The 20,400-nt window shown below is 46.2% G+C and overlaps 1 protein-coding gene across 1 annotated transcript in view; it reads left to right on the top strand.

Annotated features, from left to right (window-relative positions):
* ASB18 (ankyrin repeat and SOCS box containing 18) overlaps positions 1–16,569 on the top strand; it is a 69,589-nt gene extending 53,020 nt beyond the window's left edge. Inside the window, exons 5-6 of the mRNA XM_055287879.1 lie at positions 13,626–13,739; positions 14,959–16,569. Coding sequence (XP_055143854.1) covers positions 13,626–13,739; positions 14,959–15,144 — 300 coding nt within the window. The 3' untranslated portion in view covers positions 15,145–16,569. The remainder of the gene's footprint in view (positions 1–13,625; positions 13,740–14,958) is intronic.
* The last annotated feature ends 3,831 nt before the right edge of the window (positions 16,570–20,400 follow it).

The raw sequence follows: 20,400 nt of genomic DNA, 5'->3' as shown, positions 1-20,400 counted from the left end.
CAGCCAGGGGGCACCAGTTGAGACTAGGCAGCCAGGCGGGGCCTTAAGGGCCTGGGCCTCTGACTTGGGAATACTGGGAGTTGATTACATCATTTTCAAGGAAGGAGATGACATCATCCAATCAGTATTTTGGAATTTCTAAGCTCAATGTAGAGAACACACCAGGTAGGGGGCTGATGGAAACCACAGGCTGTGGTGGCGGTCCAGGTGTAGGATTCACATAGCTTGCATGGGGGATGGAGGTTGATGCAAGAATAACAGATTCTAGGCCAGAGGCAATGGCTCACGCCTATAATCCCAGCACTCTGGGAGGCACAAGGATGACTTGAGCCCAGCAGTTTGAGACCGGCCTAGACAACATAGTGAGACACCATCTCTACAAAAAATTAAAAATAAATTACCTGGGCATGGTGGCATGCACCTGTAGTCCCAGTTACTCAGGAGGCTGAGACAGGAAGATTACCTAAACCCAGGGGGTGGAAGCTGCAGTGAGCCATGATTGCAACACTACACTGCAGCCTGGACGACAGAGCAAGACCTTGTCTTAAAAAAAAAAAAAAAAAAAAAGCAGATTCTAGAAACATCTGCAAATCTCTGGTCTTGTCTCAGCTTCTGGGCACTAACCATACTGAAAATGGAGACCTAAAGTTTTCATGTTTTCTTTTTACCTAATTACTGAATCAGGTAAAGGGACTTCGCTTATCCGGATTCCACAGGATTTTTAGTGGGAGATTTCTGGGGTAGCAGTAGTCAAAAACCAGGGCTCCCCCTCCCATCTTCACAGAGCTGCGTGCACCCAGTCCCCAGCAGGAGGAGGGAGGGGAGATCGTAAGTAGGGCGCCTGTGTTTTTCTTGCTCTTGTTTTATTTCCCCATCTACATATAAAGCAATGTGCCTGTGTGATTTTTTCCCCTTAATTTTCTTTCTGCCGCCTCATTAGCTGAAGAGAGTGCGCGTGGACACTAATGACATCAGCATGTCAGAGTAATGTGGCAGCCGCCTCTCCGCAGACAGCAAGGAGGCCGCGGAGATTTTTAAACTGTGTTGGCGTAAAAATAATGAAGGCAGCCAGCTGCCTGGCAAACATGAGGGGGCACAATGCAGAGGACAGGGAGGGGCAGGGAGCCCCAGAGAGGTGGAACAGAGGAGAGACAGAAAATGAATTCCCAGAGACAGGCAATAAGACTCTGTCACAGTCTGTGACCCTGTGGGGGAGGGGCGGGAGGAGGTGGTGCTTTTGCTCTAAGGGAGGGCAGCTCTTCCCAGGGTGGGGCATGTCCGGGTTATCTGCAGTCCCTGGGAGCCATTTAACATTTTGCAGAGAAGTGACAGGGCCAGTGGGAGGGTCGCTGGAGGGTTGCAGTGAGCAAGACCTGAGCATCGCCTAGGGTACCGGATAAATAGCAGCAGACTCCATCCCGAGGGGTCCAGCATGAGTCCTTCTTAATGGCGTGATTTTTTCCCAACACAGAAGGGGATGATTGAAATCAGAGACTGCCATGCATGAGGAAATGGCATGTTAGTGGGGCTCGTGTGACCCGGAAGTATCAACGTGTGGAGCTCAGAGAGGGACAGGGCTGGCGAGATGGGCTGGGAAGACTGTGCCGGCCCCAGGCCGCCTGCCGGGCACTCCCTCTGTGGCTTGGTCTCTCCGTGTCTCCATGTTCATGCTCTGTCTCTCTCTTTCCCTAAAGCCTGCTAAGCCTGACTCAGTGACAGTAATAGATGAGAACAAAAATAATTGGGCGTGGGGAGGGGACCACTGATAATAGCTCTTACGATGTCAGTATGATGCCCAGTCTAGAAAGAACAGCTCCTGTCCTCTAAAAACATAGCTTTGAAGGCACAGATGAGAGGAAGGAAGAAAGAAAAGGAGGGAAAGAGAGAGAGGAAATCCAGAGCAACAACAAGGCAACCTCATGTCTGAGTCTAGGAGGACCCAGACCCAATGTCCTTCTGCTGCACGGCCATAAGTTTCCAGGCTGTCAGGCAGACATTACCAAAAAAAAAAGTCAGCCAGGCAGTGGGGGAAGCCTGTGAAGCCAGAGTAAAGTGCAGATGTGAAAATCAGAGGAACCCAGGTTTCAGAGCAACCTGCCAACTGCCAGGAAGAGGGTAGCAGGAGGAAGCCTCCAGGCCGAAGCTGAAGTCCACCGGGCAAACCGTCCAACTGGGAACAGGGCTGGGCCAGGCCCTTGTCCCCCTCCCGCCACGTTGTCCCTCCACAGTCTCCCGGCTGGGCACAGAGCAGGACCACAGACGTCCCCTGCATGTTGGCAAAATTTGCATCTAGTTCTCTCCTTAAAGACTAATAAAAAGGAATAGATTCATGGGGGAAAAGAGGACAAACAACGAAAAATAGAACAGCATCCAGAAAACAGAAAGGAGATCCAAGAAAATCTCAGAAAGTATGTGCCATCCTCTATGGAGTACAAAAAGACATAGTTTCTGGGATCCATCAAAACAGTACTGGTTAAGATGAAAACTCAATAGAATGACATAAAAAGGAAGATGGAGGAGATAGTTACACCAAGAAACTAACAGCACAGTCAGATTGAAGTATACACTAAAGAACGAAAAGGCAGAGTTGATTCATAAAGAATCAAATCCGTGTTGGGCCATTGGCCCGTGTGCCCTCAGACCCTTTCCTGCTGTTCCTGGGTCCTGGTCTGCATCCTGGGTGACCGGGGGAAAGGGAAAGCCCTCTCAAGCTGCACTCAGAGCCCCCATCAGCTGGCTTCTAGTCGGACTCAGCCAATGGGAGACACCACGGGAAACTGGAGTGTGGAGGAAGAAAGAAGCCAGGGTATTTCTCTCTTTTGTCTCTGTCTTGTGTAGCTTCACCAGCAGCACCTGCATCTTCTCTGTGACACCGACACCCACCAGACAGCCCCTGCCTTCATGGCCCCAGTCCCCAGTGGGTAGCCCCTGACTCAACTTGGTTCCAGCGGATGGCCCTGGTCTCTGATTACACTACCTCATCCCACTATCCCACCAACTCTAAGAGTAATGACAGCTTTCTATTTTGCTAATCTCTAGGCTACTTCACCTTCCCCTTGTTGGAATCTCAGCAGTTTGATTACCTACATAATCAATTCCATGTGTAAAGTTGTTTCTGGTTGAAATACCTAGAGTGGTTTCCTTTGCCTGACTGGACTCTGATACAGGTGGTTTAAATCACAAGTAGCAGAAAACCCAATTCAAACAGGTTTAAATAAGGAAATGTATCTTTTTATCTCACATAACAGTAAGTGCAGAAGTAGTAGGCTTCAGAATTGGTTGTTTCAGTGTCTGGATGATGTCCTCAAAGAGCCTGGTGCTTCCCAACTCTCTGCTCTGCCATCCTCAGTGAGTCAGCTTTGTCCCCAGAATGGCTCCCTCATGGTCACAAGATGGCTTCCAGCAACAATGGGCCCATTTCCTTGTTCATATCCTGTTGTTCCTTTTTTCTAGAAACCCTGAAGAGGTGTCCTCAGTTGGCTTAAACCTGTCCTTCTCTGAACCAATAACTGGCAGAGGAGATTGGATTACCATGATTGGATTAAATTAATCATCTGAATTGTTGGAAAGTCAACCTCAGTGTTCACTATAATGAAAGACTAATGATAAAAACTCTTCTTAAGTGCAAAAAAAGAAAAACCAAGAAACTAAAAGAGAAAGTGATGGTAATAAAGGATAGAGTAGAGAGCCAACCCACAGATAAGTGATGTTACTGCAGAAGGAGCCTAGGACAAATGGATCAGAAATAATAACCAAAGACATAATAGAAGAAAACTTAGCTGCACTGAAAGTCATAACTTTTGGTTGGCAATCGAAAAGGGTGTTCTCTGCAAATCAATGACAGGAGGCACATACCTATATACATTCTAACAAAAATGTTATAAAAAGACATGGAAAAATCTGGCAAAGTATTTAAGCAGAAAACAGGCTATTCATAAAGGAATAAAAACCAGGCTGGACTCAGATGTTTCTGCTGTAATAGTAACACAAGACAATGAAATATCATCCACTGATTTTGAAAGGAAAATTTGAACACTAGAATTTTAGACTCAGTGAAGATAGTTTCATTTTGATGACGAAAGACACTTTTAGATATCAAGGGTTCATAAAACATGCCTTTCTAATGCATTTTCTGAAAAAGAAAAAATACTTCAATTATTTATCAACAAGTATTTGCTGAGCACCAGTCATGTCCCAGCAATATACTAGGCACATCGGATAAGTGAGTGAACGGATAAGGGGAAAGAAGTATTCCTGCCTATGTGGAGCTTACACTCTAATGGGGAAGACAGGCGTTAAACATTGAGCATGATCAACAGACCAAAAAAGTGATAAGGACTATAGAAAAATTAAAAGGGTGGAAGGCAGTTGCAATTTTAAGTCAGGCAGTTAGGGTCAGTGACTGCTGAACAAAGACTTGAGAGATGTGAGGGACCCACTGTGCAGATGTCTGGGGAAGAGCAGTCCAGCAGAGTACCAGCCATCTGTAGCCTAAGGCTGGAGCAGGCCAGCCCTGTGCACAGAACCACAGGGGACCAGTGTGGCCAGAGATGGAAGGAGCTAGTGGGATGGGAGTAGAAGATGAGATTAGGGGTGGTAAGGGAGAGGGCACAGGTTGTGTGGGGTCTTACAGGGCATTGTAATGACTTTGGCCATTGGAGGGATTTGAGCAGGGGAGTGACGCAATCCAACAATATTTTATAAAGATCCTCCTCTCGGTGCCATGTTAAGCAGATACCTGAGAAGGAGGAGAACAGACATGGAAAGATGAGTTAGGAGGGTGTTGCTGTGATTCACAGGAGGGATGATGGTGGTGTGGACAAGGGAGGCAATCTGACCCTGGATATATTTTGGAGGTACAGCCTACAGGATTTTTTAACAGATTGGATGTGGAGTGTGGGAGAAACAGGAGCAATGGATGACTCTGATTCCTGCCCAAGAGACTGCAAGAATGAGTTTGCTATCACTTGGGAATGGGGCAAGTTATGGGTGGCACAGCAGGTTGGGACCTGGTGAACCAGGGAGTTCAGTTTTTGGTATGTTGAGTGTGAGATACAGCCAGGTGGAGCTACAATGTAAGCAGCTGGATATTGAAGCCCAAAGTTCGAGAGGGAGAGATTTAGCCAACCTGGAGATATACCTTTGAGGGTCAGTGACAAAGGATGGTATTTAAAGCCAGGAAACCAGATAAGATCACCAGCAAGTGAGAGTAAACGGAAAAGAGGAATGGGCCTGAATGCAGGGACGGTCAAACATCTGAAGGACGGAGATGAGACAGCAGCTAAGGAAACTGAGGAGGGGCAACCAGCAAGGTAGAAGGAATGAGAGCACACCTTCCTCAAAGCCAAGTGAAGGCTACATTGAGGTGGAAGACATCGTCGACATGTCAGGCGTGGCTGACACAGCAAGTAAAGTGAGGCAGAGCACGGACCGCTGGCGAGGCAGAGCCTGGGCCAAGAGCAGCATTGGTGCCTTTGGTAAGGACGGTATGGGGGAGTGGCTGGGGCTAATGGCCCATTGAGGTGGATGTACTCCAGCTGACAAAGAGATAACACTAAAGAAGAGTTCAGGAATGGGGAAATCCATCCCCAGATTTTCCCCACTCTGCCCCCTAAATATATCTCAAAATCTCCTACCCTCCTGACTGCCACCACCTGAGGTGAGGCCACCACCATCTCTCCCCTAGATGGACACATCTTCATTGGGTTCTCTGTCTCCTCTAAACTCTTCCCCAGATCCAGCCCTGGTGATATTTCCTTGTTTGCTTGGTTGGTTTGGTCTGGTTTTTGAGAGAGGGTCTCACTCCGTTGCCTATGCTGGAGTGCAGCAGTGCAATCATAGCTCACTGCAGCATTGACCTTCTAGGCTCAAGCAATTCTTCCACCTCAGTCTCCTGGGTAGCTGGGACTACAGGTGCACACCATCACGCCCAGCTAATTTTTTGTATTTTTTTGTAGAAACGGTATTTCTCCATGTTGTCCAGGCTGGTCTCAAACTCCTAGACTCAAGTAATCTGCCTGCCTTGGCTTCCCAAAGTGCTGAGATTCCAGGTGTGAGCCACCACAGCCAGCCCTGGTGATATTTCTAAAATTAAAATCAGACCCGGCCTCTCCTCCACTCATACCTGGCAAGTGCTCCCTGTGCCAGCCTCCTTTTCAGGCAGATAATGGACTCCATGGTCTTCCCTGCTTTCCTCTCCTGTTTCATTTCCGAGCACTCCCCATGTCAGACTCATGCCCCAGCCAGCATTATTTGCTCCTTCTCACCTCCCAAACCTGACGTAATACGTTTTCTCTGCCTTAGAACACTCTTGTCCCCAGAACTCTCCATGCCTTTTCTCCCCCCTGCTAACTCCTGCGCCACAGCCAGGTCTCAGCTTGGATGTCACTTCTTCCAGAAATCTTCCCCTGAACTCTCCCTCATATGACCACAGCACTTGTATTGTTGTTGTTATATTTGGGACTGTAAAGCTCTGTGAAGGTGGAGCTGGCCATCATAACACGCAGACATAATACAATCCCTGCCTTCTAGTAGGAGCTCGGCAAATACCTACAGAAGGAATGGCTTAAAGGACAGGTGGTGAGCATACAACCCAGATATAATAGGGACAGATAATTGGGAAGCACGTTGTAAAACTAAATGCAAATACCAAAATGGTTACTGAAGGAGATATGCAATATAAAACATGATCATACAATAATGACAACCTGGAACTAAAACTCCAGTATTATTAAGAAAGGAAGGGAGAAGTACTGGTTAAGAGAGAAATGTGAGAGAAAGGATGATGGCCTATCTGGAACATAAAAGATACTATTTAGATTTTTAGAGAATTATAGGTTTGTAGGCTGGGCGCAGTGGCTCACGCTTGTAATCCCAGCACTTTAGGAGGCCGAGGCGGGCGGATCACGAGGTCAGGAGATCGAGACCACGATGAAACCCCGTCTCTACTAAAAATACAAAAAATTAGCCAGTCGTGGTGGCGGGCGCCTGTAGTCCCAGCTACTTGGAGAGGCTGAGGCAGGAGAATGGCGTGAACCCGGGAGGCGGAGCTTGCAGTGAGCCGAGATTGCGCCACTGCACTCCAGCCTGGGCGACAGAGCGAGCCTCCATCTCAAAAAAAAAAAAAAAAAAAATTATAGGTTTATATATATATATATATATATATATTTTTTTTTTTTTTTTTTTTTTTTTTTTTTTTGAGACGGAGTCTCACTCTGTCGCCAAGCTGGAGTGCAGTGGTGTGATCTCAACTCACTGCGACCTCTGCCTCCCAGGTTCAAGTGATTCTCCTGCCTCAGCCTCCTGAGTAGCTGGGACTACAGGTGCATGCTGCCACACCCAGCTAATTTTTGTATTTTTAGTAGAGACGGGGTTTCACCATGTTGGCCAGGATGGTCTCCATCTCTTGACCTCGTGATCCGCCCACCTCGGCCTCCCAAAGTGTTGGGATTACAGGCGTGAGCCACTGCATCAGGCCTAGGTTGATTTTTTTTTTTTTTTGAAGGTAACTAATAGCATTTTAAAGACAATGCGTACTTCCAAAATACGGAAGATGAATCCAAAGAAAATACAAACCTGTACAACAGAACCAGAGAACAAAGGAAACAAGAAGCAGAAAAAAAACAAAAAGAATAAAGTGAGACCGGAGTGAGACCAAACGCTTGATTTATAACAGTAAATGAAAATTGCTTAAACTACCCTCTTACCAACACAGACTCTCAAATACATTTAAAACAAAGTGAAACAAAATATTAAAATTTTAAAATGAGGCCAGGTGTGGTGGCTCACGCCTGTAACAGCACTTTGGGAGGCCGAGGAGGGCAGATCACCTGAGATCAGGAGTTCAAGACCAACCTGGCCAACATGGTGAAACCCCATCTCTACAAAAATACAAAAAAATTAGCCAGGCATGATGGCGGGTCCCTGTAATCCCAGCTACTCAGGAGGCTGAGGCAGGAGAATTGCTTGAACCCAGGAGACGGAGGTTGCAGTGAGCCAAGATCTCACCATTGCACGCCAGCCTGGGTGACAGAGTGAGACTCTGTCTCAAATAAAAAATAAAAAAAAAGAATGAGCAGAGATAATTCTGGCAAAAACAAACCAAAAAAAATGTATTTTTATATCAATATGCAAATAGAATTCCAGGGAAATACACAAAATAAGAGGGGAAAAAATATTCATTTGATATTGACCGAGGATATAATCCATAGTGAAAAGATAACCATTATAAACTTTATGTGCCAAAGAAGATTGTGTTAAAATGGAGAAATTGACTGAAAAATAATTTAGGTGATTCTTAATTCATATCTGTCTATCACAGATCAAGTGAGCCAAAAAAAATCAAGTACAGTAGCTCCAAATCATAAATGTGACAAACATATTTTGAACCAAATGAAATGTGACTTCTGCTAGTGCCAAAACTGACATTGTCTACAGCCATATTGCAATATACCAGAAAATTAATAGTAAAAAGTTTGTTAATTTTAAAAAATAACATAACCATTTGAAAATGTTATAGCACACTCCCAAATAACTACTGCCTCAACAGTTATTTAATTGCAGACTATTTAAGAAAGACAAGCCGGGTGTGGTGGCTCATATCTATAATCCCGGCGCTTTGGGAGCCTGCAGTAGGAAGATCGCTTGAACCCAGGAGTTCAAAACCAGCCTGGGCAACATAGTGAGACCTTGTCTCTACAAAAAAATGTTTAAAATTAGCCTGGCATAGTGGCATGCACCTGTAGTCCCAGCTACTCAGGAGGCTGAGGTGGGAGGTTCGCTTCAGTCCAGGAGGTCAAGGTTGTAGTGAGCCATGATCACACCACTGCACTGCAGCATAGGTGACAGAGCAAGACCCTGTCTCAAAACAGGAAGGAAAGAAGAAGGAAGGAAGGAAGGAAGGAAGGAAGGAAGGAGGGAAGGAGGGAAGGGAACACTGCCTCAAAACTCTTGGCTATGACCCTACCAACATTCAAAGGGAAATTTATACCATTTTAAAAGTTGCCTTTATTATGACTCTAGGAAAAAAACGTTATGAAATTAACTGAGCAGTCAATCCAAGGAGCATGAAAGACAAACAAAACATACCTAAGGAGATAGGAGAAAGGAATTAATAATGATAAAGGCAAAAATTAATAGATTATAATATTTTAAAAGAGAACTGATCAACAAAATCCAATAGCTGATTTCTTGAAAAAAGAAGTAAAATGGAAAAACCTCCAGCAAAACTAAACAGGAAAAAAAGCATTGAAAATACAATTACAGTGATTTTCAAATGAGAAAAGGGTGCTTATTCATCGATACAGTGAAGATCTCTTCCTTCCACCTTTATGGATCCGTATGGACCTCATTCTACAGCTCTTGGCCCTCTGCCTTCCAGCTGGGTATAGCCGTGGGGTGTCCCGGCAGCAGGAGGGAGGAAAGGAGAGTGAGGGCAGAACATGCATTCTCTGGGCTGGCTCTTTGCCTCAGGCTAGCTGTGTATCCCCAAGCAAGGATTGCTGCTTCTGCTAAGACAGCTCACCTGACTGGCGTAATACCTCTGCCACGACCCGACATTGCTGCCCTAACCCTTGCCAGTTTCCTTGTACCCACATCTGGTTAAATAGTTTTTGTATCAATAAACACTTCTGGAATGATCCCATATCGAACTCACCCTCTCTCTTTTTTTTTTTAGACGGAGTCTTGCTCTGTCGCCCAGGCTGGAGTGCAGTGGTGTGATCTCAGCTCACTGCAACCTCCACCTCCTGGATTCAAGCAATTCTCCTGCCTCAGCCTCCCGAGTAGCTGGGACTACAGATGTGCACCACTATGCCCAGCTAATTTTGTTGTATTTTTAGTAGAGATGGGCCTTCACCATGTTGGCCAGGCTAGTATCGAACTCCTGACCTCAGGTGATCCACCCACCTCGGCCTCCCAAAGTGCTGGAATTACAGGAGTGAGCCACCGTGCCTGGCTTCTCCATCTCTTTTCTTTTGGACCTTGACTGGCACCTATGCAATGCTAAATTTCTTTAAAATGAAGATTATTTTCCAGGAAAATATAGATTAACAAAAGGGACTCAAGAAGAAATCAAAATAAAATGTGCCAATAACCATGAAAGAAATGAAAACTATCAAATTACTACCTGCAGCTAAATGCCAGGCATAGACAATGTCAAATGCAAGATCTACTGTGCCTTCCTAATTCCAATATGGTCTACTTTTTAAAATCTTCCCGAGTATTAAAAAAAAAAACAAATTTTCTCAGATAGTTTTACTAAGTTAATATAAAATGATGTTAAAACTTGACAAAAATAGCTCAAAAAATAAAACTATGAACCAAATTTATTAAAAGAGATTAAAAAAACTTAGTAAATTGAGTCTGGCACTATATTATATATACTATACTATTTCCAATGAGAAAAATGTGCTTATTGACAGATACGGTGAAGATCTAGCCTGATCTAGTATATATAATAGCATATATCTCTCTCTGATATATAGTGATACCATAATTATATATTTTTATATATAATATGTGTATTAAATATAGAAGAATAGCCAAATAGGGCCTGTTTTATGAAGACAAAAATGGGTCAGTATTGGAAAATCTTTTTCTTTTTTTTTTTTAGTTTTGAGACAGAGTCTCACTCTGTCACCCAGGCTGGAGTGCAGTGGCACTATCTCAGCTCACTGCAACCTCCGCCTCCCGAGTTCAAGCAATTCTCCTGCCTCAGCCTCCCAAGTAGCTGGGATTACATGCATGCACCACCATGCCTGGCTAATTTTTGTATTTTTAGTAGAGAAGGGGTTTCATGATGTTGGTCAGGTTCGTCTTGAACTCCTGACCTCAGGTGATCCACTTAGCCTCTCAAAATGCTGGGATTACAGGCATGAGCCACCACGTCTGGCCTGGAAAATCTTTTTCTATCAACTTGGTTAGAAAACCGCAAAAAATGAAATTACATCTTAAACTTTGTAGTAACCTAGGAATAGATATTTTCTTAACTTAGAACAGGGTATCTATTTGAAACTAATATTCAAGGTTGTATTTATGGTGAAACATTAGAGACAATCCTATTAAAGTTAGGAATAAGATAATTATGCATGCCATTAATGTTGTTATTTAGCATTGAACTGAAAAGCTCTAGCCAGTGTAATAAGATAAGAAATATTAATATTGAGGAGGAAAAAAATATCATTGTTTGCAAAATTATTGTCTACCTGAAAATAACCCGAATAAAGTATACTTACAAATCAGTGAAGAAATGAGCACACCAATAGAAAAATAAGCAAAAGACATAACTGAGCAATTCACAAAGGAAGAAAACCAAATGATCAAACAAAACAAAAGTAAATAGTCCATATTGGGCTGGGCGTGGTGGCTCACGCCTGTAATCCCAGCACTTTGGGAGGCTGAGATGGGCGGATCACGAGGTCAGGAGTTCAAGACCAGCCTGGCCAACATGGTGAAACCCTGTCTCTAATAAAAATATGAAAATCAGCAGGGTGTGGTGGCACCTGCCTATAGTCCCAGCTACTTGGGAGGCTGAGGCAGGAGAATAGCTTGAACTGGGAGGCAGAGGTTGCAGTGAGCCGAGATCACACCACTGCACCCCAGCCTGGGTGATAGGGCAAGACTCCATGCAAAAAAAAAAAAAGAAAAAAGGATAATTGCTTGTAAATAGATTCACAATCTATTCTGCATGGAAAAAAATCAGATTTCAAAATCATATGCAAAGAATTCACCCATTGTTGTCATATATATTAATTTTCTGTCTAAACACATAAAACATTAGCATACACAAAATGTTAATAGTAGTTACCTCTAACAAAAGGAATATGAATTTTTTTTAGTTCGTCATATTTGTATTTTAAGGGGGTTTTAGGTCTGGAGCTGTGGAGAAGGGAGCCAAGTTGTGAAGTGAGCAGCCTCCATGAGTGACTTAAATACTTTCTTCTGTTGGACTCTGTGTCCATAGAGCCCCAGTAGACATGACGCAGGGCAGGCCCCAGTAGTGGTTCAGGTCATCGCTGCAGATATATGGCAGCTGGGCTTAGAAAAGTGGTGTAACCTCAGGTCTCTCAACCAAGAAGAAAGAACAATTATACAATACTTGGCAAATCTTAGACCTCAAAAAGAGAGAGCTATGAAATTGCCCTGCCCCTCTCCAAAATCGAATCTGAATTTGGTCCAACTTCCTTTTTTTGAGACTGAGTTTCACTCTTAATGCCCAGGCTGGAGTGCAATGGCGCGATCTCGGCTCACTGCAACCCCCACCTCCCAGGTTCAAGCGAATCTCCTGTGTCAGCCTCCTGTGTAGCTGGGATTACAGGCACGTGCCACCATGCCCAGCTAATTTTTGTATTTTAAGTAGAGACGGTGTTTCTCCATGTTGGTCGGGCTGGTCTTGAACTCCCAACCTCAGGTGATCCGCCTGCCTCAGCCTCCCAAAGTGCTGGGATTACAGGCGTGAGCCACTGCGCCCCGCAACTGAATTTGGTCCAGCTTCTAAATCCAACTACTAATTTACAGAAAACAGAGGAAGAGCAGCATGTCCACAAACCCCACAGGGATGTAATCAGCAAAAGCCCCACAGTGAGAGACACTACAGGACAAATAACCCAGTTCCCACCACAAATAAGTCACATGAAACAAAAAAGACATCTAAAAATACATCACAGCAACCAGTCTCATTATGTCGGCCTTAACTGGGATGATTATTCAAACAAACAAATTATTTTGTTAATATAATGGCATATAAGAGAGATCTGTGAAATTAAACACTGTATATGACATGGTATTATGAAACTATTGTTAATTTCTCAGGTGCTATATTATCTTTGTTTCTTCAAAGGGTCATATAAAAGATGCACTGAAATACAGATAAAATTATAGGATACATGGAATTTGCTTTAATCTTAGGAGAAGTGGATGGGCAGGATCAACCATGAGTTGATTGGGGGGGGGGGGGCGGTACATGGGAGTTTATCATACTATTGGCGCTACTTTTTTGTATGAAGTTTCAAACTTCTCCATAACAAAAAAGTTTATTTTTTAAAAGCAAATAGTGTTCCCATCTTTATGGTGAAGCTAATGGACTTGAATTATAAATTTGCGAATAAGGCAATAGGAATCTTTGCCAGTGGGGACTGTGAAAATAAAATGGAAATGCCAAATTCAACAGCAAAACAATTCCTCTTCCCCAATTCTCAATTTCCTGACACATTTGAAAATTGAGGTGAGAAATTGGGAACACCATCCTCGGGCCAAACTTCCTCCTAGCAGAACTTCATTCCTTTTCTCTGAGCAACTCTCTGGGGGCCAAGAAGGCCTGCCAAGCCATCAGCATAGCCCCCCGGGAACCTGAATGCTTGAGCACTTGGCCCAGACTTTGGCTGGGTGGCCATCATGATGGGAAGAAGGGCTCCCTTGCAGAGCCGTTGCCTTGTGTCTTCGTGTGCACTAACTCATGTGATCCCTGCAGCAACCCTGTGGTACTGCTCTGCTGCTGTTCCCTGTGTGACTTGGGCATAGGGAGGTCACACAGCTAGGGAGAGCATCCCCCCACAGCCCCCACCATTTCCCTACTGAGACCCAGAACCCAGTCGGCCTACGCTGTGTCTTTCACCTCTTCCCACCAGGTGCTGAAGACCTGTGCATCGGTCCCCGCAGTCATCGAGGTGCTTTTCAACTCCTACCCTCAGCTCTGTGTGTCAGAGTCCTGGAAGGAAGTGATTCCCGAGGAAGTATTCCAGGCAAGAGAGCTGCCTTTCTGCCCACCTTTAGTACAAAACTTTTGTCTGTTTTTGCTTCTTTGCATGGGGAGTTTTGCACTGATATTTGGCTAAGTATAATACATCTGTAAAAGGAAGAATGGGAAATGAGGGTGTATTTGCACATTTCTGGTTTTTTCTGGAGGCTCCATAATCACACACCCAGGAGCTTGTTATAGTAGTTGCGGTGCTGTGGCCTCAAGGAGCTCAGAGCCCCGTGCTGGCCTGAAAAATGCCAGGGTTCTCTTAACCAGTGTCCAAAGAAAGGCCAGAGCCACCTGAATCCACGGGCCTAGCTCCATGTCAGGACATACTAATCTGGCCCTGTGAGTCAGCTTCATGCTCCAGCAGCTCAAGATATGACCAAGGAAGCTGTGGGCATTACATCTATCCACGACAAAGTCCACAGGTGAATGCCCATTAAAAGAGAGTGAGAACAGGCCAGGTGCGGTGGCTCATGCCTGTAATCCTAGCACTTTGAGAGGCCAAGGCAGGCAGATCGCTTGAGGTCAGGAGTTCAAGACCAGCCTGGCCAACATGGTGAAACCTTGTCTCTACTAAAAATACAGAAATTACCTGGGCATAGTGGCAAGCGCCTGTAATCCCAGCTACTCAGGAGGCTAAGGCAGGAGAATCGCTTGAGCCCAGGAGGCAGAGGGTGCAATGAGCCGAGATCGCACCACTGCACTCCAGCCTGGGCAACAGAGCTAGACTCCATCTCAAAAAAAAAAAAAAAAAGAGAGAGTGAGAAGAGTTGTGTGTGTTTTTTCTGTTTCACTGACTTGAGTCATGTGCATGACTGACCACCAGACCAATGCCATGCACTCGCTCCTGAGACCCTCCCTGACAAAAGGGAAGAGCTGGTCATGACTGGGGGAGATGAACAGGGCCATCCCGGAGCTGTAGGGCTGCTGTGCAAAGAGGATGGAGCAAAACGGAATTCAGGGAGACCACCTGGAGCGTCTGAAGTCACCCCAGTCAGAATCCCCTCTCACTCGGCACAAACTCTGCTTTGGGAGAGCACACAAGCCCCTGGGGTAGAGGGTGGTTCCCACAAAATGGTGCGTCTCTCTCCAGTGCGCTTATCTGGGATGAGTTAGCCATAGAAAAGCCTGCTTGTACCATCAGTGGTCTGGCTAAGAAGAAAACGTATGTTGGTTCCACATGCCCAGATTTCTAATCCACCTGCCTTCCCTTCCAGATGCATAAGCCGTTCTACCAGTCCCTCTTTGCCTTGGCCCACACCCCACGCTGCCTGCAGCATCTTTGCCGCTGTGTCCTTCGCAGACTGTTTGGCAAAAGGTGCTTTGACCTCATCTCCCTGTTACCCTTGCCAAAGCCCCTGCAGAATTATCTACTTTTGGAGCCACAGGGTGTTTTGCACTGAAACGCAGAACGCTGCAACCAATACTGTTGTTCTCCTCGCTGCCCTTCCGTGGAGGCTGTGTGTTGAGGATAGTGCCCTGATGACGATGGAGGTGATGGGAGTTCCCTTCCCACTTGCTCTCGGTGGGACCAGGTGAAGCACAGACCTTGCCAAGCTTCAGGTTCACCTCGAAATGGAATTGGCAACAAAAGCCCTTTCTGCCTCTCAGGGTCACTTGTGAAAATCCAGTGAAATCATGACTATCACAGCACTTGGTCTCAGAAAGTACCTTTCAACAACAGTTAAGCCAAAAGGTCCAGTGAGTCCTTACTTAAGGTCTTCAATAGGTTCTTGGGAACCAGCTTGAAGCAAAATGATGTACAACAATGCCAGTTTTCCCAAAGTTAATTGATATAAACAAGAGTGATGTTCCTACAGCATATTTCTGGTCACAAAAAGATCACCACACTTCTAAATAAAGACCAGTACAATTCTAATAGTAAACATTGAAATAAATGCAAGCTACGCATATCTTTAAGAGAGATTAGTAACAAGTAAGATAATTATTTACCCAATTTCTGGTGAATCAGTATGTGATGGTGGTTGTCCTGCTGGTGGGTTAGATCAAGGAATAAATGTTTGCAAAACGAACCTTGTCAGGAGCACCTCCTACCACCATGAGGTTCAGAACAGTCACCAATGTGGCAGGCTTGCTAGGCCCTCTCATAGCGCATCATTTATTGTCATGCATTTGCATGATTATTGTATGCCTTATGAATTTTTACTTTACAATAATTTGTATGTATTCATTCATATTCTAATGTGCTTATTCTAGTTCAGGGTCGTGGGTGGCCAGAGTCCACCCCAGCGACTCAGTGTGCAGGGCAGGAACAAGGCCTGGATGGGGTGCTGTTCCATCGCAGGGTGCTCATACGCCCCCACACCCACCCACCCACCCACACACAACACTGGGACAATTCAGACACGCCAGCTCACCTCACCTGCTCAGCTTTGGGATGTAGGTGGGAACTGGAGCACCCAGAGAAAACCCACACAGACAGTGGCCTTGGCCAGGATTCAGTCGTTTCTTTTTTGTTTTTGGGGCGTTTTTTTGTTTGTTTTGTTTTGTTTTTGAGACTGACGCGAGACTGGTGCAATCTCGGCTCACCATAACCTCCGCCTCCCAGGTTCAAGCGATTCTCCTGCCTCAGCCTTCCTAGTAGCTGGGATTATAGGCATGTGCCAGCACGCCCGGCTAATTTTTTATTTTTAGTAGAGACGGGGTTTCTCCATGTTCGTCAGGCTCATCTCAAACTCCCGATCTCAGTGATCTGCCCGCTTCGGCCTCCCAAAGTGCTGGGATTACAGGCATGAGTCACCACGCCCAGCCAAATCAGTTTTGTTTCTTATCAGTGTTAAAATAAAATGACATTAAACAAAACGTTATTTAAGGACCTGCTGTATACGTATTCTTCCAATGTGTTAGCAGCCCTCATGCTGCCCCTGAGCCTTGGGACCCTCCCCTCACAGAGAGGCCTCTCACCCCGCTGGGGCCCGACCACCTGGGGAAGCCCTGTACCCTAGATCACGACGGACCTGCATGTTGAGAAAGGACACTTGCAACCACAGCACTCACACCTGCCCAGGGCCTGTCGGTGCTCCCAGTGCTCCCAAGCACGTTACAGCCCAGAGCTCCCCAGGAGGACACCGGCAGGATGGTGAGTGGAAGTTTCCATCCTGTGTGAGTCTTCATGTGACACCCTCACCAAAAGCCACAGCTCCAGCTCCAGGAACAGTCCAGGAAGTCAGATGCCAGGAACAGACACAGGTTGATCAAAGGAGCCTTCAGCTCAGCCTGAGCGTCACATGCCAAGACAGATGCTCTAGACAACAAGGACTATATCAACCTTGTCTTATTTTCTCTATGCCATATATATATATACACACACACCTTGGGGTAGAGGGTGGTTCCCACAAAATGGTGCATCTCTCTCCAGTGCGCTTATCTGGGATCAGTTAGCCATAGAAAAGCCCACTTGTCCCATCAGTGTCTGGCTAGAAAGAAAACATATGTTGGTTCCACATGCCCAGATATATATATATGCCAGAATCTCACTCCGTCACCCAGGCTGGAGTGCAGCAGTGCAATCATAGCTCACTGCAGCCTGGACCTTCTGGGCTCAAGTGATCCTCCTGCCTCGGCCTCCCATGTAGCTGGGACTACAGGTACACATCACCACACTGGGATAATTTTTCTATTTTATGTAGATGGGATCTCGCATGTTGCCCAGGCTCTAATTCCTGGCCTCACGTAATCCTCCTGCCTCTGCCCCCTGAGTAGCTGGGATTGCAGGAGTGAGCCCCCTCCCCCAGTTTACTTTCTCTATTCAGATGCTTTGACATCTGGGGTCTTGCTGACCCAAGAGGAACTGACTGCTGCCCCTCTAGGCTTAGCCGGTTCTTAGCGACAGTAAACAATTCCACACAGAGCATGCTTTTCCAATGTTAGCCAACCAATCAGGAGCCCAGAGCCCACATCTCAACAACCTCTTTTTTTTTTTTTTTTTTTTTTTTTTGAGACGGAGTCTCGCTCTGTTGCCCAGGCTGGAGTGCAGTGGCGCAATCTCGGCTCACTGCAAGCTCCGCCTCCCGGATTCACGCCATTCTTCTGCCTCAGCCTCTCCAAGTAGCTGGGACTACAGGCGCCCGCCACCACGCCTGGCTAATTTTTTTGTATTTTTTTTTAGTAGAGACAGGGTTTCACCATGGTCTTGATCTCCTGACCTCGTGATCCACCCGCCTCAGCCTCCCAAAGTGCTGGGATTACAAGCGTGAGCCACCGCGCCCAGCCTCAACAACCTCTTATATCCCACTCTTTCTCACATGCCAGACCACTGTCTACTCCAGAGCAGGTGCCACACGACTTGGGAAAGCCCTATGCCTCACAGTCTGCTGAAATTATTCAAACTAGCCAAACTTCAGCCTTGCCCTCTCTTACCCATTCCTCCCCTGCCTCTTGAAAGACCCTGGGGCTTCCCCATGGGCTGCCCCCATGCCATAGCATATCCTCTCCTCTTAGGAACAGTGAGCAATAAAACACCTTTTCAACAGCAGTCATCTCCTGATCTGTTGGCCCTGTGAGACATTGAATTTTCTATGAATACACTGTATTTTAAAGCAAAGGCTCTTCATGGTCATCCTCCAAGGACAAGCAGTGGCTCTCTTTTTTCCATTACAGCCAGCGTAAGGTGCTGCCCCAATGAACCTCAGAGGAGACACTCCCTCTGTATTGGTCTGTTTTGCATCACTCTAAAGGAATAGCTGAGGCTCGGCAATTTATAAAGAAAAGAAGTTTATTCAGCTCACAGTTCTGCAGGCTGTACGAGAAGCATCGTGCCAGCATCTGCTTTTCGTGAAGCCTTTCAAGAAGCTTTTACTCACAGCAGAAAATGAAAGGGAATCAGTGTGTCACATGGCAAGAGAGGGACAAGGGAGAGAGGAGGAGATGCTGGGCTTTTTAACAGTCAGTTCCCAAGTGCACTAATCCAGCAAGAACTCAATGCTGCAGGGAGGTCACCAAGGCCCTGTGACCCAAACGCCTCTCATGAGGCCCTACCTGCAACGCTGGGGATCAAACTTCCACATGAGATTAGGAGGCAACAAATATACAAACCATACTACCCTTCCATTGGTAGAATCTGGAAAGGGAATTCAGACCCCAGCAAATAACTGCAGGGTGAGGTGGGATGTTGTATGTACCATGAGTAAAGCCCATTATGGAGTGAAAGGGGGGCCCAGGCAGAGCCCGGGAAGTGAGGATGGGCATCAAGAAGGAGTTAGCCAGGGTGCACCTTGGTGGACAATCAAGTTTTAACACAGTGGACCTGCTCAGGGAGTGACAAGACAGCATCCCCCAGCTCCATCAGCTGACCCACCTTCACCCACCCTTTGAGATGGACAATTGATCTGTCCTACAAAAGGGCTATGTAAACTCAGCTTCAAGACCCCTCAGATCCCCATCCCAGGCAGATGACTCTCCCCAAGCCTCTCCTACATAGATTTTCAGGAGTTACCACTGCCTCCAAAGGAAAAGTTGAATGAAGGCAGGGGTGCAGGGAAGTACAGGGTTCCGTGGAGGGATAGTGATTTATCCTCCTGGCTGGGAGGATCCCCACACTGGTAGCTGGAAGGAGGCAAGGCTAGAGAAGGTGGGAGCAGATCAGGAGGTACTTGGCTTCCAGACCAAGTATTCTGAACTTCACTGGACAGGCTATGAGGAACCACGAAGCAGGTGAGCAGGTTTGGTCTCAGTGGGACTCTAGGAAGATTGCTTTGTCCTGGAAAGGGATGCAATACACTGGAAGATGGGTAGCAGCCCAAGGTAACACCTTAGAGACAGGTTCAGAGCTTCTCCACTGAACAAGAACAATGACTTAAGTGAAATTGGCTCAGTTTGCTTACCTGGGAAGTGAACGCATCTGCGCCCCTCTCACTTAGGAATTAGTAAGATGTTTGGTGTAAGGCAGGTCTTCTCCAAATTTGAAGGGATCTTGTTGAAATGCAGATTCAGACTCTAGAGGTTTGGAGTAGGGCCCAGATTCTGTGGCTCCAAGCATTTGGATGTTTCTATTAACCTTGGATCCTGGTCTGCAGGCCCCACTGAGCAGAGAAACTGCAAAAACCCAGGCCCAGAGCCCAACCCAGAGAAAGAACTTGATAAATGGTTCCTTCTGTTATTAGGATTTGTTTGTTTGTTTGTTTGTTTGTTTGTTTTTTTGAGACGGAGTCTTGCTCTGTCACCCAGGCTGGAGTGCAGTGGCGCAATCTCAGCTCACTGCAAGCTCCACCTCCCGGGTTCACGCCATTCTCCTGCCTCAGCCTCTCCGAGTAGCTGGGACTACAGGCGCCCGCCAACACGCCTGGCTAATTTTTTTTGTATTTTTAGTAGAGACAGGGTTTCACCGTGGTCTCGATCTCCTGACCTCGTGATCCGCCCGCCTCAGCCTCCCAAAGTGCTGGGATTACAAGCGTGAGCCACCGCGCCCGGCCAGGATTGTTTTATCATTAGAAGAAAACAGCCCAATATTAAAATAGAGACTGTAAAAAATGGGGAAAAATAGCAATTTTTTTTTTTTTTTTTGAGACAAGGTCTCACTCTGTCACCTAGGCTGGAGTGCAGTGGCTTGAACATGGCTTACTGCAGCCTCAACCTTCTGGGCTCAAGTGATCCTGCTGCCTCAGCACCCCCATGCAGCTGGGACTACAGTTGCACACCAT

The sequence above is a fragment of the Symphalangus syndactylus genome, chromosome 8, assembly GCF_028878055.3.
Source record: "Symphalangus syndactylus isolate Jambi chromosome 8, NHGRI_mSymSyn1-v2.1_pri, whole genome shotgun sequence".
NCBI lineage: Eukaryota > Metazoa > Chordata > Mammalia > Primates > Hylobatidae > Symphalangus > Symphalangus syndactylus.
Note: the sequence above shows the minus strand (reverse complement) of the source record. Positions and strands in the feature narration are given on the sequence as shown.